Consider the following 16,761-nt stretch of genomic DNA (forward strand, 5'->3'; position numbering starts at 1 on the left):
TAAAATTCACCTCCCTCCTTCAGAATAAAAGATGATTGTTAATCCTAGCTCAAAATATAAACCCCAAGTATTTACTCACACTTTTGGTTTTTGTTAATTGTGTAATTTACATTATGACTGAGTTTCAGTACCTCTTTTTCATTTTCTCATAGCCTACATATAACCAGAAACCTCTTTAACCCCACCTGCTCTGGACTCCTGAGCTTGATAAATTACTTGGTGCTTCACAATCATCCTGTATAAGTGGCCATTTTCTTCTGATCAAGCAGTAAGCTTGATTTTGTGGCCTACATCCTAGAATTGTTTCATCTCATCACTTTTGTATTCTTCTATCACTTCTCCTAGAATGTTGTATAAAGTTGTAAGGTTTTGTATCCATTGGTGCTTGCATTTTCCCCCAAGCTGATTAACTGCTTTGTCTCAGGATGTTTTTTTAGAGAAATGACCAAGACTGACACTTGTGTTTTCCCATATATTTGCTGAGACCAAATGACGTTGACCTTGGCTGATGGTACATACTGTAAAAACTATTAGCTGGTGTTTTGGCTTCTATTGCTGAGATCTATAAACTAGCAGAGTTTATTGTCTAGGAATGGAATAGACCTTGTGCAACCTCTTCAGTCACTCTTACTCTAGCTTTTAATCATCTTTATATTTGTGTTTTTCTGCTGTATCAGCTGTCTCTGTTTTGTACTTTGAATGTATGAGTTTTTAGTATTGACATACAGTGCATTTGGTGAAAGAGCCTAAATTTGACGGTCTCAAAACTGATTTTACTTTTCAGTGGTCTGGGCTGCCTAGGTCTCTCATTTGTGGAAGGGGTAATTCTGTTACAGAAGGTGTTTCACTGGTGAATGCAGACAGAGCAAAGATGGGGGGGTTTGATATTTTTGCAATTGAGACATACTTGGGGGAATTTTATTTTTGTTCTTTTATTGTACCGCCTACCAGCAAAATATTTTTAAATTACCCTCTAATCAACACAGCAACAATCTCTTCACAGTAAGCAGCATAGGAGAAACTTTTTTTTTTTGGCTTTTCTGAATGTCTGTTTGAATAATTTGCTAAGTGTTTAATATTTTGATAGGCCCTTGGCATCACTTCTATAAATTGGATGTTACAGTTGTTAACACTGATGATTTAAAGTCCTCAACCATAAGTTTTAACACCCTCTGGATGAATAGCACCTGATGAATCTGGCGCTCACAGAGCAGCTATTTTTTCACCAGATCAACTCCTAATGCGCTATGCCAACATAATTAGATGCAAAACATCTCAATCCCGAGGCCAGCATTCCGTGTTTATTGTGTCGTACACCCAAAATCTCATCCCAGCCCTCCCTTCCTCCCGACGCGGCATCCGCGCTGCCGCCGCTCACCAGCAGGTGGCAGCACCGGCCCGAGGCAGCGGGGCGATCCCAGCCGGCGCCTTTAATTGGCCCTAATGAGCGACGCTGGGGCTGCGGCTCGTTATCGTGTAAAAACTAAAACTGATGCTGATGTGCTGAGAGAACAAAGAATCCTGTTACAGACAGAGTAGAGAAAGCTTTTATAGAGTTAATTGATGTCAAAAAATGAAGAGTTGCAGTGCGTTGTCCTGTATGTAAAAGTGATGGTATGTCATCATCTGGGAGAGATTATTTGTATTTTAAGTGGACTGAGAAATCACCTTTCATTTTAGTGTCCTGAACATAGCTTTATTAAAAGCAGAATGTTTCTTATCATCTACTACTAAGACAGTTTAAGAAAATAAATTCTCTTCAGTAAGGCCAGAAGGAATCATTGTGATCAACCTGTCTGTCTTGAGCTGCTTGCATTGATAACTGTTTTGAATTAAGAGGTAGTTTTAGAATTGCCAACTGTGTGTTAGGTTGTTCCAATGGTAAAGATTTCAACTTACCTCTTGGCAAATTCTATAAGTTGCTTGTTTAACTTCCCCGTTAAACAAGAGAAGTTAAACAAGCAACTTATAGAATTTGTGCTTCCCTAGTCACCCTAGCTTGAGATTCATCTTATGTTTTTTTTAGCTTCAAGATCTTTGTTTCTTGTGTTAGTTATGGAAATTTCCTGTATTTTCTTCTTGTATTTTCTGTTCTTATTTACAAGTCATCTAATTTGCCTCAAAGTGTGTTTCCAAGTATATTTTGACATTTATAGACTAAGTATAGTGCATTGATAGTACTTTTTCCCTTTGAGTCTGCATTCAACTGGGGTCTTTTTCAAAGTTGTATCTTACCATGGAAGTTTCCAGTTCTGTAAACATTAATTGTTTACATTTTTCATATATATGTGTGTATGTGTATGAATATGACTGTTTCAGTTCAATAAATGACTTATTTGCCTGTGCCCTACTCACATAGCAGTAAAAATATCTTGTCACTTACTGGTTTAGATCTGCCATGCCCCCAGCTCATCTCACTTACTTATTCTTTACTGAGGAAAAAATATGAAATGGTGTGGAAATAAGACTGATGTTTGCTTAAATATAAATATATTTTATTGTCTGGTTCTGTATGTGCACCATAAGGAATTTGTCTTGGTAGTGTTGTGAATCCCCAGTCACATCCCCATATGAGGAGTTTAACAGAGCCCTGGGAAAAGCTTACATTTATGTTATAATCCAGGCACTAACTTGTGGCTTTTAACTTAATTGATCTCCTGAGTTAAAGGCTCCAAAAATCATACTGGTGACTCATATTCCAATATCTTTTTTCCAGCAGAAACTGCTTTGAAATACATGATTGCTAATAACATCTGTTCTCCTATTGAGAAATTATTCAATTTAGAGGTTACTGATTAGAGCTCTTCAAACTGAACTAAGGTTTTGTTCCGTGGAGCAAAATGGTTCTGCCGTCTACATGGCAGTTTTCATTCCACTTCACTTGTGCTTTCCTTTGCTGACACCTGCACAGCCTATCTTGTCCCAGCCGTGAAGGCCTTGCTTTTCCCAATACAGTGGCCTGGTTGAGTAACTCTGGTGTTGACATGCTCTTGAATATCTGCTTGATGAGTTTTTCTGTCCCTTTTAGCACTCTGCATCTGCTGGGGTGCGTCTCGATGTGTGGAGCCTTCTAAAATGTTAATGCTGGAAATGTTTACCATTTGCAGCTTAAAAAAAATCTTAATCTATACAGGTCTAGCCAGTGCTTTACAGATTTTATACATTTGTTCTGACAGTTTAGTAACACAGGAAATAAATTAATCCCCTATGGGCAACAGAATGTTTATTAGCTAATGGATTCACACACAGTGTTTAAACTACAGCTTTTGCTATACATTTGAAGTATATTGATGCTTATATGCAGCTGAAAAATTACTTGGTAAATAATATAAGATTTTGTTTTCTTTAATGACTGTCAGAGGTACACAGTGGCTGGGGACATTGCTCTTGAAATGCTTTAAAAAAAATATGCAGGGCTTCCAAATCTGTATTTGCAAATACCATCCTTCAAAGAATAAAGTGATATCTTCAGAAGCAGCTTTGTGTTGCTACCCTTAAGTGAATATCCTTTGTTAATGCTTTTTGGTTGTTCTGTATATAGTTATGCACCACTTTGCCATGGCAATTGAATGCATTTTCTGCTTTAAAAACCCCCATAAATTGGAGTGGGTATTTTTGTCCTAGCCCAAAAAAATGAAAAAGTTTGTTTACTACTTTTCAAACTTACTGATCCTTGTGGCTAAATTGGGCCAGTGCATCAAGCATGAATGTGTGTTAGCTGTGGAATCTGTATGTGTGTTACTTTCTGGGCAAACTCAGGAAAAAATTGCTGATCGTGGATCTTATGTTATTTCTTACAAAGAGCTTATAGCTCTTTTGGACTGCAGCATATTCCATCTCCTTTCACTCTGCTTGTGTGGCTCTAAGAGACCAGAAGGGAAAGTTCCTGTTCATTTGCTGCCTGTATGTCTCTGAATGTGCCAGCTGAATGGTGAGTTGTGCTTCATCCTGAGAACTTTGAAATTAGAGAATTGCAAATATGTCTTGTTTCAGCTTTGTTTTCCAACTCCTATGCTTCCTGAAGAATCTACATTAAAAATACAAAAATTACTAAGCAGCTGCTGATTAGGATGCTGGGCTGAATTCTGACATTTAGTGAATTGAGAGTTAATGTCAAAATGGCATTCTGTTTCAGGAGAACAGTAATTGCTTTAGTTTTTGTGGGCACTTGGGTTTGCCAAGGTCATTTGGCTTTCTCAGATTCTTGGGTCTGCAAGATTTAATTCTCATATCTTATTTGTGTCTGTTTTGAATATATTGTTCTTGAAAGAGCAAGTCATGGTAGGGGTAGAAGTGCCTCTTCTCCAGGCAGCAATGCCATTAGACATCCCTGTTGGAAGCAGTCTTATTCTAGATATGCCCAATATTACAAGGTCACTGCTAGGTATTCTTATTCAACCACACTTTCTTGGTGAAGTTAAAGCATGTGCAGTCCTAAAAATGCAGGCTTTGCACCTTTGACTAAATTGGGCTTTTAGTTAAAACCTTTTGTGCCAAACAAAGTGTAACCAGTTGGATGCTATCAGTGGTGTTTGATCAGTCTAACACATCTGTTCTTTTCAAGATAGTCCTGTTCTTGCTTCAGTTATTAATGACTTTAGTGATGCTTTGTCTACTATTTTTCTGTTGTTTCTCATCAAAGAATGCCTTAGGCATTCCCCATGTGTGGATATCTCAATCTAGCTTCTGTAAGAAATGCAAAATTTTTGTGATGAAACATTCAGTTTTCTTCCCAAGCCTCACCGATTAACTAGATGGTTCTGATATTGCTATTAATATTCCTACCTTGTTTTGTCTGCTGAAGGACATTTTCCTCTTGCATTTCATTGCAAAAAGGCTCCAAACTTGCATTTCACACACTGTTCTGATCCTACATTTGCATGTTGAATATTCTTTAAATGAAGATTATGGCCTGGGCTCAAAGCTCTAGGGTTAGCTTTTTTGAAATGCTTCTAGTGCTTCTGGACATTTTTACAAAACCTTTTGGTTTACATTTACTACACAGATGTAACAGAGCATGATAAGAACTCAGTGGTTTCCTGAGACTTGTTAGCAGCCTTAATAACTGATAGCTCAGGGATCCAGCTTTGAATGTGCCTCCCTTCCCTTGCTGAGTGCTTCTCCATAGATCTATTTCAGGACAGACTAGGGCCAGCATGTTTTACATGCCTTCAGCCCATCCAAGCCACCACTTTTTGCTCCCTTGCACAGCTTGAATTCCCAGTTTTCTCTTCTGACATTCTGCCAGCCTGATACTGGCATAGAGTTATCAAAGTGCTACTCTCTACAGCTCCCTGAAAGGAGGTTGTAGCCAGGTCAGTCTCTTCTCCCAGGCACCCAGTGACAGGACAAGAGGAAATGGTCTCAAGCTGCTAGGGGAGGCTTAGGTTGGACATTAGGAGGAATTTCTTGACAGAAAGGGTGATTAGACATTGGAATGGGCTGCCCAGGGAGGTGGTGGAGTCATGGTCCCTGGAGGTGTTTAAGGAAAGACTGGATGTGGCACTCAGTGCCATGGTCTGGTTGGCACGGTGGTGTTCGATCACAGGGTGGACTCAATGATCTCTGAGGTCTTTTCCCACCTAAATGATTCTGTGCTTCTGTAATTCCTTCATGGTTTGCTCTTACCATTTCTTAAGTTGCAGAAAAAAAGCTCTGCTGATATTTGGAGATAAATCCACAGACAGACTTTGGGAATTATTGGAATGATATGTGTAGCTCTTGCTGGAGTTGAGTGCTTTTAGCATTTCTGAAACCTGGATGCACTCAAATGTGGGAGGGCTCCTTACCTGGGCCTCCTGTGGCCAATGCCATCTCCTGTTGAGATGGGGTTGTCCACATCTGGAGGTTTTAAACACAGTTCCTGGCTTCCCCTCAGGCTGCAGACTGCTTAGTGTGGGGATATGCTTTGTTCCCCTAAAACAAAGGAAACTTGTGCAGCAAATGTATTGCCAAATTGAGCTTCCTTTAGGTTTTGTTTCTCAGTTTTATTACTAAAAATGAGAGGCATATTTGAGCCCTCAAATTGTGCTGGTTGCATACAACTGTAGGTAATTGTATGTATTCAAGCCACCTTGAATAAATTCATCTGAAAGCTCTGGTTTAGTCCATTTTCATCCCACACACAGATTTATGCATGTAGATGCCTGTTCATGAAGTTGTGCTGTCTCCCAGTTTGATGGTAAATCCCAGCTTAGGTTGCAAATCAAAATGGAAAGAGCAGTGTTAACTTCTTTTTTGGTGCATTGCCAGCGAGAGTTCTGCATCAGCATTTCATGGTCCAACATTTTCCACGTTTTTTCTTCCCCCCCTTCCCCTATGTGTGAAATTTCAGCAGATTGTTATGCAAAGCAGTTTTGTGTCTCAGTGTGACTGGGAGACAGCTGTTGGGCCTAATGAGGAGTGCGAGCAGCGCAGCATTTCTGGTGATTGAGACCCACGCAGGGAGCAGGATGGTGGAGGCCAGGCACTGGTGTGTGCTGAGGAAGTGCCACGCTGTCAGCTGGAAGTACACGCTCGGCTGCTCCCTGTGACAAGATAAATGAGTTTTGCTGGGGTTTGGCGGAGGCTGAAGCTTTTTTGGAGAATAGTTGTAGCACACCAAACTCCCTGTGGGACCCACAGTTTGAAGTGTCATAAGACTGCTTCCTCTTTGCTTGTTTCTTTCTTTTCTTTCTTTAATGTCCTACAATACCTGTCATCTTTTTGAGTTATTAAAAATCTAATGTCTTCTAGCGTTCAATTAACATGGGGGCTGATGATCTTTTGTTGACACTTTTTATTAATTTAGCCAAGGGGATGTTAACCAGAGTTTTATCTGAGTGAGAACAAACTGAAGACTAATATAAACGAAAATTAAATCTAGCCACATGAAAATAGAGGGGAAAGGCTTTTAATTTTTGTGATATGGATGGGGTTATGGAAGCAATACTTTTGAAAGGTTATTAGTTTATTGGCTGATTCTGTTAACTTCTTTCTTCCAACAGATTTTGTGTCCCTTTCTTCCTTCTCACCATTCCCCTTTAGTTGGGCTGAAATCCTGGTTTAGTTTATATGTAGGAAGTGGCTTTTCTTCTTCTATTTTGTTTTAATTAAAAAAAACGAAATAAACACAAAACAAAAAAAAAGCTGAGATGCATCTGTCATATTAAGAGATGCCTCAGTTGGAGTACCAGAGGAGACAGAATGTAATTTGTACTGCATAAGATCTGTGAGTGTAGCACTTGCTCATGTTTTAGATCTGTAGTGTTGAGCGTACTTTTGAATTTTAATGCCTGTGATTTTTTTAAAATATTAATTCATTATGTACTACTTTAAAGTAAAAAAGAAAAAAAAAACCCCAAAAAAAACACTTTGTCTTTACTCTGATGAATGAAGTGCTGATAACCCTCCCCAGAATTGTCAGGTTTGTGGGAATGATGATACTGTTTTGGTCTTTCTAGACTTAAAACTTCAAGCCCTGCAATCCTATTTTGAAAAGGAGATGTCTTTGACAATTGAATTGAGTGTTTCCCTTAGAAGAGTCATGCTTCATTTTTGTAAAAGCACAGGGAATGTTATGCAGACATCCATATACTGTCTGCTTTGGAACTGGGACCAAAATTTTTGGTCATAAACACTGGGTCCAGTGAGAAGTATTTTTATATTTAGCCATTAAATTCAAAGCTCCTTATGTAAAAGATTGTTTTCATAGTCCCATGTGCTTGCAGATAGTGCACATCCCAACCTGCAGGGCCTTGCAGGGCTGAGCTGAGGGTGAATGGAGGGCTCAGACCACTAAGCACCTTTAAAGTTGACACTAAAAAGAGACCAGCAGCTTTCCCTTTGCCTTTCTATCTCTTGCCCTATTTCAAGAGAGCTACAGAAGAATTTAAGTGCATTTTTATTTTACAAACTTTTGCTTGGTGTACCCAGTAATATCTGAACAGTTAAGCTGAAAGAGGAAGTTAAGCTGGAAAGGATTTTGTTATCTTTTGAGAGTCTTTGGAGGAGCAGGAAGGATTGATCTAACCTGGGGTTGGCATTCTGTTTTCCTGGCAATAGTTTTGAATGTTTTCATTTAAAAATGATAAATCTAGGGATTAGAGAACCTTATGTGGTCAAAGAAACTTAACCATTTTTGAAAGTGAAAAATGATAAAGCAAAACCAATATGAGATCAAAGAAGCTGGAAAGCTCTTTAAAGTTTTGAAAAAAGCACCCAAAAGTGGAAGGTTATTTTAAGACAGTTTCCCAATGTATTCCAGCTGTAATTGGAATAAAATGTATGATGGAGAAAGAGATCAGATTTGTTTGTTGGCAGCAGAATACTAAAGCACAGTATATTCATTCACCTGGAGATTTTCTATGACTTGAATTCTTTATGCTGTTGTGTGCTAGGAAGTCTCCCAATGTGTGTGGAAATTATGGAGATTGAATAGAAAACTTTAAACTTCTACACTTTGCTTCAAATGTATTGCAGCAGTACAGAGATTAGTAAAAACCTGATTTTTTTTTTCTGAGCTTCTTTGTGTAGAGAACTAGTGAGAAGTGCAGGTGTTGGCTAATTTAAAGGAGTTTGGGCTGGTAGGATCAAGTTTGGTGGTGAGAAGATGCCAGCTGTATTGTGCAGCAGCTTGACTGCATGAGTGAGTTTTCTTCCCAAATGAGATGGTGCCTGATGAAAGAGACTCAGCAGTTGTGGCCTTCATGTATGTTTTAACTTTTTGACTTTTTGTTCACAAAGTCCAGAAGATTCTTCGAAGACCTCTTGGTTCTTTCTGTAATTATCTCCCTGGTGGCTTAGCTGCACTCTAATAATGTGTTAGGAAACTTGGTATCATGAAAAAAGTGGGCCTTCATCCTAATTAAAACTTAATTTGGTGTCAATTTAAATTAAGAGGCTTGCATAAACTGGTCCATTGTGACCTGGCTTGTGCTAATCTTAATCAGCAGCTTGGATAGGACATGAATTCAAATTTCTGCAGAACAACTGAAGTGACAGTAACAACTGACAACTTAAATTAAAATTACTAAGTTCTAAGAAATTGATGTGCATGACCCAAGTTACAAGATAGGTCATTAAATCAAATCTGTAGAAACAAAATTGAGAAGCCTTCCCTAAAAATGCTTTGTTAGTACATTATATGGGCAGAAAATAACTGGCTGTGAGTTGGGAATTCACACAATTACAATGAAAATTGTAGTATAAAAGCTTTTAATTGGTTAATATGAAATAAAGGTAAAGTACTTAAAAATAGTCATAGAATCATCCTGAAAATTGTTTGTTTGAGCCCAATATATTGATGACATACTGTTATCTGAGGCTGTAAAATACAAAGATAATAAAATTCTAAAAAACAATTCTTTATAAAATAGCTACTGGAAGTAATATGTTGGACTTTCAATTGCTAGAAATATTCTCATGAGTCTTTCTCTGACTGCCCTTGTGCACTTCTAGGCATGCTAGGTAAAATTTGAAGAACTGTATGCTTGTCCTTCTGACTGCTACTTGCCATTTTTTATCTGATTCTCAGACTTCAGCTGCTTGTAAAACAGGACTAGAAATCACCATTGGAGATTGTTAATTGCCGTAGCTATTGGTAGTGGAACTACATTGGAGACTCTGTGTGTGGATTACAGCATGTTCCTGTGTGGGTACAGAACAGCTTTAGCTGCATCTCAGGTGTTTGGGATCTCCTCAGTATCTGTGCAGTGAATGAAAATGTCTGGGATAGTTCTACAGAAATCTTTGGGTGGAAAGAAAAGCTTGGTTACTGATCTCAAATAACTTAAGAAGATTTGTACTCTATGCTACTAATTCTGTTGGGGTTGTGTGATAAACCTGCAGAACTTCAAAAGTGAATTCAGACCCAAGACTGGGCCTCTTTAGCTCGTGTCAGAATGAGTGGAATATGAAAGATGCCTCCAGAGTGAGTCTCTACTGTTGGGCTGCTTCTCTTAGCACTTGGGCCACTCAAGCCCTGTTCACCTTGAGTGTCATAGCTTCTTGTAAGAATATTTTTTAATTCAAACCTAACTACTTGGAATTTTAAAATTTCAGATTACTCTGCTTAAAAAAAAAGGCAAGCTACATGTGCTAAAGGAAGCACGGGAGCAGAAAATAAAACTTTTACTCAGATGCTAGCTTAATAAAGAAGTTTAGAGTTTGATATCTTTGTCTTTACTCCTGGTTGTTTAGCACTGTGACATCTGCAGTTTTCACTGTGGGAGACAACGTTGTTTCTGGTAGTGATGACCGTACAGTAAAAGTCTGGGATTTGAAAAACATGAGGAGTCCTATTGCAACCATCCGCACAGATTCTGCAGTCAACAGGTGAGCAGATCTCTGGGTTACTGCTTTGCTTAATTCATGCTTTCTTAATGAATTCTTAATTACTTTCACATGTGGGAATGGTTTAAAGCTGTGCCACAGAGATTTAGACTGGACATTTCTTTCCTGAGAGGGTGGTCAAATCCTGGAAGAGGTTTCCTGGAGAGGTGGTTGATACACCAAGCCTTCCAGTATTTAAGAAGTATTTGGACAATACCCTTAATAACCTGCTTTAAGCTTTGGTCAGGCATTAACTGGTCAGGTAGTTGGACTGGATGATTGTTGCAGGCACCTTTCAACTGAAATAGTCTATTCTATTAATTCACTGAATATACATTTATTTTTTGTCCCTGAAATTAAACTTGAGATTTATAGAAATTTGAAAAAGGTCTGAAATGGTTCTATAAAGTGCAGGTGTGATCAACATTAATTTTTAGTAAGTACATTGCTTTTAAGAAATTTTCTATAAGAAAATACTGACGTTAAGGCTATTTGAGGATCTAGTACAATAGAAAATTGTTGGGAAGATAAAAGTTTGACAAGAAAGTCTCATAGCTATGTATGCTTGGCAGAAAGATTTTTAAATGTAGAGTCTGATGAAGGAATAGAGATGGAAGCAAGTTTTGATATAGAAGAAAATAATTGCTGAGCCAGTCTTACTGGATAACCAAGAAGGCAAAGGGTGTGTTAGTTAAAAGGGATTTTTATGGCTTAGAGCAAAGGATAAACCCACCTCAAACAAGAAGATGTTTTTACCAAGCAGAAAGATAGCACAAGCAAACAAGTCAGCAAAGTTGCAAGTAGGAAAAAAGTCTCAGAATTTTCCAGTGCAAGAAAACTGAAAAACAACTTCTAGCTTAAACTGTAATGAATGTGGTAATTATGGTAGTTATGATAGGCTATAGATAATAGTTAAGGTATAGATTGGTTCTACTGTACTAAGATGCTCAGCAAAGAAAAGTATAAAATGCAATGTAACCAAAACCAAGGGGTCTCCAGGCCTGCCTGCAGCTGGAGCTGACAGCTGTAGGCACAGTCTCTGTCACCCACCACCCTGGGCTGCTGTAACATCTTGGATGGAATAAACTGCACTTTGGAGAGCTGCCTGGAGTCCCACATCCCTCATTTCAGTTCTTACAAAAAATACCTCAATGGATCAATATTTTTTTTCTCTTTCCGTTTCTGAATTCTAGCCAGTAAAAGTTCAGCTGCATCCCTTCCCGTGAGGTTAAATTTGTGCTGTCAGTTTCCGCTTGCCAGGCCTGTTGTTTGCTCCCCAGCCTCCTTTGTCCCTTCTCTGCAGGATTAACGTGTGTGTTGGCCAGAGGATCATCGCCCTTCCCCACGACAACCGGCAGGTGCGGCTGTTCGACATGTCCGGGGTACGGCTGGCGCGGCTGCCCCGCAGCAACAGACAGGTACCTGCAGGGCTGCCCCTCCCTGCCTCTGGCCTTCCTCAGGCAGGGTTCAATGGCATTTGGTCTGTCTGCCTTACAGCTGAACAAATGCTGAGTGGCCTGGTCTGAATAAATGTGCTGTTAGTTATTCAAAACAACCGACGTGCCAATGTGAAACATTTTGAACGTTTTTATTGGAGTTGGAGATGGTGTTTCAAGTGAATTTTATCGTGATGTTTTCCCTTGCTAAAGTGCAACACATATCTGCCTTCTCTATGAAATGGAATAAGTGTGTAAGAGCATTGCTGATGTGTTTTAATGTCCTGATGTGAATCATGTCAGAAAAATGGCTCACTATGAGATTTAATGGTGATTTTCTCATGGTGATTTTTCTTTTTAAATTACACAATATCTAATTGGTTTATATATTCCAAGCTGGATGGGGCTCTGAGTGACCGGGTGTACTGGAAAGCATCCCTGCCCATGCCAGGAAGGTTGGAACCAGATGATCTTTAAGGTCCCTTCCAACCCAAACCATTCTGTGATTCCATGACATAGAGACATAGAGGAAAAACATGAGGTTCAGTTTTGTGAGCTCACCTTGTATGACTTGGTGATAAATTTTAATTTTTTTCTTCTATGCTTGTTCACATACATTCTAGATACATCCTACCGTGTAATAAACCATCCTCGCTGCAGCCATCAGGTTTTGTGCATTCATGGCACTATTTGGCATGGCAGGCATCACTAATGGAGCAAATCAGACTAAGTAAAATTAATTGGATTATGTCACATAAATAGGCCTTTTTGGGGGTTGATTCAGCAGTTCTTGATAGAATTTAGGAAGGACTTCTAAGACTTACTTAATCTCTTTCAGATTTTTTTTCTAATTTAGGTAGGTTTTTTAATTTATTAATTATAGTCTTGAGGGGATTTTTTTGTGTATGTGTGCACATCTTCCTTTTTTCTTTAGTAGTTTCATTCAAGCTGACACTACTGAAATAATGACTTTATTTATTTATTTTTTAACCTGAATGTTGGTCAGAACCCTATTTTGGACATTTTTATTGCTATTGAACTATTTTCATCAGTGTGACATTCTTCCTGCTGCAGTATTATCCCTCCTGAATTATGGATGATATGGACACTTAGTCTTGCAGGCTTGTTACAAAGTAGTTGCCAGCAAGTAGTTCCTTATTTTAAGACTGCTTTTATAATTAAAAATGCTAAAATCAAAATTTGATTTGCTTTTGTAAAGAAAATGTAACTAGATAGCAAACAGACCTTGGAAAACTGAAAAAAATTTGATGCACCTTTTGCATCCTTATGGATGCATTGCTGGATGCACTGCTGAGGAGTCACATCATTCTGAAGGCTTTTAGCTTACAGATGCAGGTAGCAGTGACCTTTATGATTCTCAGGGGCTGTTTGCAGAGAGTGGGCTGAGGGTTGGCAGGGTTGAGTTGCAGTGGGCTGTTGCCCAGCAGTCCCAGTCCGTGTCAGTAACGGCGCTGTCTCCCTCCCTCCCGCGCGGTGGCAGGGGCACAGGAGGATGGTTTGCTGCTGTGCCTGGTGTGAGGACCATCCCATCTGCAACCTCTTCACGTGTGGGTTTGACCGCCAGGCCATCGGCTGGAACATCAACATCCCTGCTTTGCTACAGGAGAAGTGAAATGCTGGGAGTTTCTGCGTTTGTGTCGCCGTGGACTTCTACACCTGGGCAGACTTTTCTGAACACTGGTCTGCTGTCGCTGTAACAGCTCTTCCCTGAGGGGAGACTTGAGCAAGTGTTGTTCTTGTTACCACATTGTGCACAGTTTGCATGGGTTGTACAGAAAAATGTGATTTTTTAAAAATTAGTTTGTCTTGTGTATGAAATTTTATATTTTGCCATCCACTGGTCAATATGTTCACTGTTGCGTAGAGCACATAAATGTTCATAAGTTATTTAGCATTTAATAGTTACACAGTAGGGCATTACATTTGTGAGATAAATGTGAAACTTATGTAATTACTGTAGAGAGTGTATACAGTCTGTTACGTTTTTCCATGACTCTACATATCTGCCTTGTGTTAAAAGGAATCTGCAGGGCTAAAACTTTGAAATGAAGTGTGAATTTCGCTAGTTGTATGATTGTAAACATTTTCCTGTTTGCATCTGATTTAAATACTTTTTTTAGTGCTGCCATATAGTGCAACTTCAACTCCATTTTTACTCTAGTTACTAGAGAAATAGTAGATTTGAGAAGGAAAATGCAAGAAACTTGTAGTGGGTACAGACTGCCAGGTTTATTTGTAATCTTTTTTGTACTTTTTATTTTGAAAAAAGAAAAAGATTCATTCTGCCCTTCTTATATAAAGTGATTCTGAAACCTCATCACATTTCATATTAGCAAAAATCCAGGATATTATGATTCTAATCACTGAAATCTAGTCAAGCAAATTCTGAAGCACTTTAGTTTATAGCTATTGTTATAAACCATTTATGGAAGTTTGACTTTACCAGTGAATGTTAGCTAACCTTTGTGAGAAGGATTAATTCCTTTTGGTTATCTGCCCAGAAAGGAAATAGTTTATTTGGGGGTTGATGATTTTGTTTATGTACCTACAGTGAGCATACTTTTAATTGTGTTCACTTCCCATATTTTTATTTTGAGCCAGCAATACAAAGTAAATGAGTACTACCTCAAAAATGAATGTTGGTCAAGATGCATCAAATCTCTCTGTAGCCTAGAAAAAAGCACCTTTGGTCTGTGGCTGAAGTACTATCTCTGACAGGAGAGGAAAGACAATCATACTACATGTGATCCTTAAGGTAGTTAACACATAAAGCTAGTGGAGCAATACACTGTCAGCATCATGTGTCACCCAGCCATGACAGGGGCACTGCAGTCTCTGTCCTGTTCCAAAAGGGGGCAATTAGCATAGCTCTCCCTTCTTTCTCCCAAGTGATCTTTGGTTTTGCTCCTCACTCTGTTTAGGTGTTTTGCACTGGCAGTGGGGTGTTACTCTGCAGCTGCAGTAAATGCAGGTGGCAGCTGGTGTCTTGGAAGGAATGGAAGGGGCTTCTTCAGACAGACACTTGCTTTTGGCTGAAGGGAGATGCTGTCCCAACTGTCTGACATATCACAGTGTAAGATGAAGGCTGAAGGTAAGGAAGGGTGCACTCTGACAGTGGGAATCTTGGGGTTCATGGTGGCTTGGCAGATGTATTCAGAGGTTTTTATCTCATCATCATGATTCTGTGCAACTACAGCTGTGCTCATGTCCTCTGCATCACTGTTTGTAATGACATTAAGACATGTGTTAGCTGGTTCTCCTGTTAACTAACATTTGTGTGGGATGGGATGGGATAATGAATGCATCAGTGAGGAATGGAAGGGAAATGGGGGTCCTAAACATTGTTTTGGACTGTAACATTAAGGAAACACAAAATATTTAATGGAGAATATATGTAGTGTCTTTGTCATGTCACATGTCATTAGAGTGGTTTGATCCCACGTTTTTTTCTGTTGTGGGGTTTGGGTTTTTTTCTTGAGGTGCAAGGTGGACAACTGCACTGGAGTAATCTTAAATACTCAAACTAGTGAGGTTGCAGAAAGCAGCTGCAGAGTTTTGAGTCTTCTGGTGGTAAGAGTTAAATGATGGTGAAAATGTTTATTTTCACTTTTTTTTCTTTTTCTCCTGGGTTTTTTGCTCTGGGTTAAAACCATTTGATGTTGGGTTACAGGTTTTATTCCTTAAGAAAACAAGACTCACTTTCTTTTAGTTGGTAACAGAGAGAACTTTACAAAGGTTTATGCTGTTTTCTAAAATAAGAGAAAAGTGTCTGGCCTGTACAAACAGTTTCTCCAGCATGGCCTGCATGTAGGATCTGGACAATGGCTCTCCTTTATTACCTGAGGCAGAGGAGAGGGTCACTGGTTTTGGTCCTGCTAAACTAAAGTGTCTAAGCTTCTCTCATACATATGTAGTACAGAACCACTGGACTCTATGCAGTTTAATCATCATTGCTGCAAACTTTTATATCACCAGAGGGGCCATCTGCTGGCACCAGAATGGGTGAAACATTTCATGGTTTCATTTTGAAAAGAATCAACCAAACAAGGTGCTAGAGCCACGTTCTTATGAGCAGGCTAATACTTAAATCAGCTGAACACTGAACTATCACTTAGTTTAGTTTTCTGTACTGTAGTGAAGGGTAAGCCAAACTGCCATTCCTCTTGAAGCTAAACATATGAGCAGGGGTAGTGAATATACTACATTGACTAAAACATTTCATGGCTCTAAATGTTCTAAAGAGTGTTTTTTCAGCACTAACAATGTCCAGCATTTCATTAAATGGAGCAGAGTTGCAGTTACAGTTTCAGTATTGTGCAGAATTTCACAGAAAACTCATCACCAGGCAAAACCAAGCTTCTGTGTCTTTCTCTCAAGCAATGCACAGCAATTTTCACAAAGTTTGTGTATACTTTACAATCAGAAAGATCTGGAATGAAACATCTTATTTGTTGCCTAAATCTGTGAAAACTACCTTTTGGGGAAAAGAATTTATAAGTTATGTGGAACCACTTTTTATTATTCTGCTAATTTGTTTTTAGATGTAAAATGTTTTTCTTCATTACAATTCAAAATGCATTAAAACATTCAACAATTTTTTTTTGCAATTTGCTGTTTTTCTGTGTTGCATTAAGGTTACTGTTGATGTCAATATTTCAATTTTTTGTAGTCAGAGGATCTCCCTATTCACTTTCCACTCTTCTACTAAAAAAGTTTGTTTCTGAGGCATTGATGAGCACAGTTTGGAAGAGAAGGCCAAGTCTGTTTACTACAGTAGGTTTTCTGTAGCACTAATGGTCACACTGCCAGTAAAGGGTGTTCAGGACTGCCTTTGTACTGTCTTTTCCCATTCTGTATGGAAAAAAATTATAATTGCATATTGTTATGCAGAAGTTTCCTTGACTTTTCACCCCACGTTACAAACTGGTATTTTAAAGTGAAATCTAAACTAATTTTTTAATGTTTAGAATACAGTGAAAGTATTGCAAAACCA

At 38.8% G+C, this 16,761-nt stretch overlaps 1 protein-coding gene across 2 annotated transcripts in view; it reads left to right on the forward strand.

Annotated features, from left to right (window-relative positions):
- WDR37 (WD repeat domain 37) overlaps positions 1-16,364 on the forward strand; it is a 44,388-nt gene extending 28,024 nt beyond the window's left edge. For both annotated transcript variants that reach the window (XM_066551315.1, XM_066551324.1), the window contains 3 exons: positions 10,180-10,314; positions 11,615-11,729; positions 13,249-16,364. In XM_066551315.1, the coding sequence (XP_066407412.1) occupies positions 10,180-10,314; positions 11,615-11,729; positions 13,249-13,380 (382 nt within the window). In that variant the 3' untranslated portion in view covers positions 13,381-16,364. The remainder of the gene's footprint in view (positions 1-10,179; positions 10,315-11,614; positions 11,730-13,248) is intronic.
- Positions 16,365-16,761: the final 397 nt, after the last annotated feature.

This window comes from Molothrus aeneus, chromosome 1 (genome assembly GCF_037042795.1).
Source record: "Molothrus aeneus isolate 106 chromosome 1, BPBGC_Maene_1.0, whole genome shotgun sequence".
Taxonomy (NCBI): domain Eukaryota; kingdom Metazoa; phylum Chordata; class Aves; order Passeriformes; family Icteridae; genus Molothrus; species Molothrus aeneus.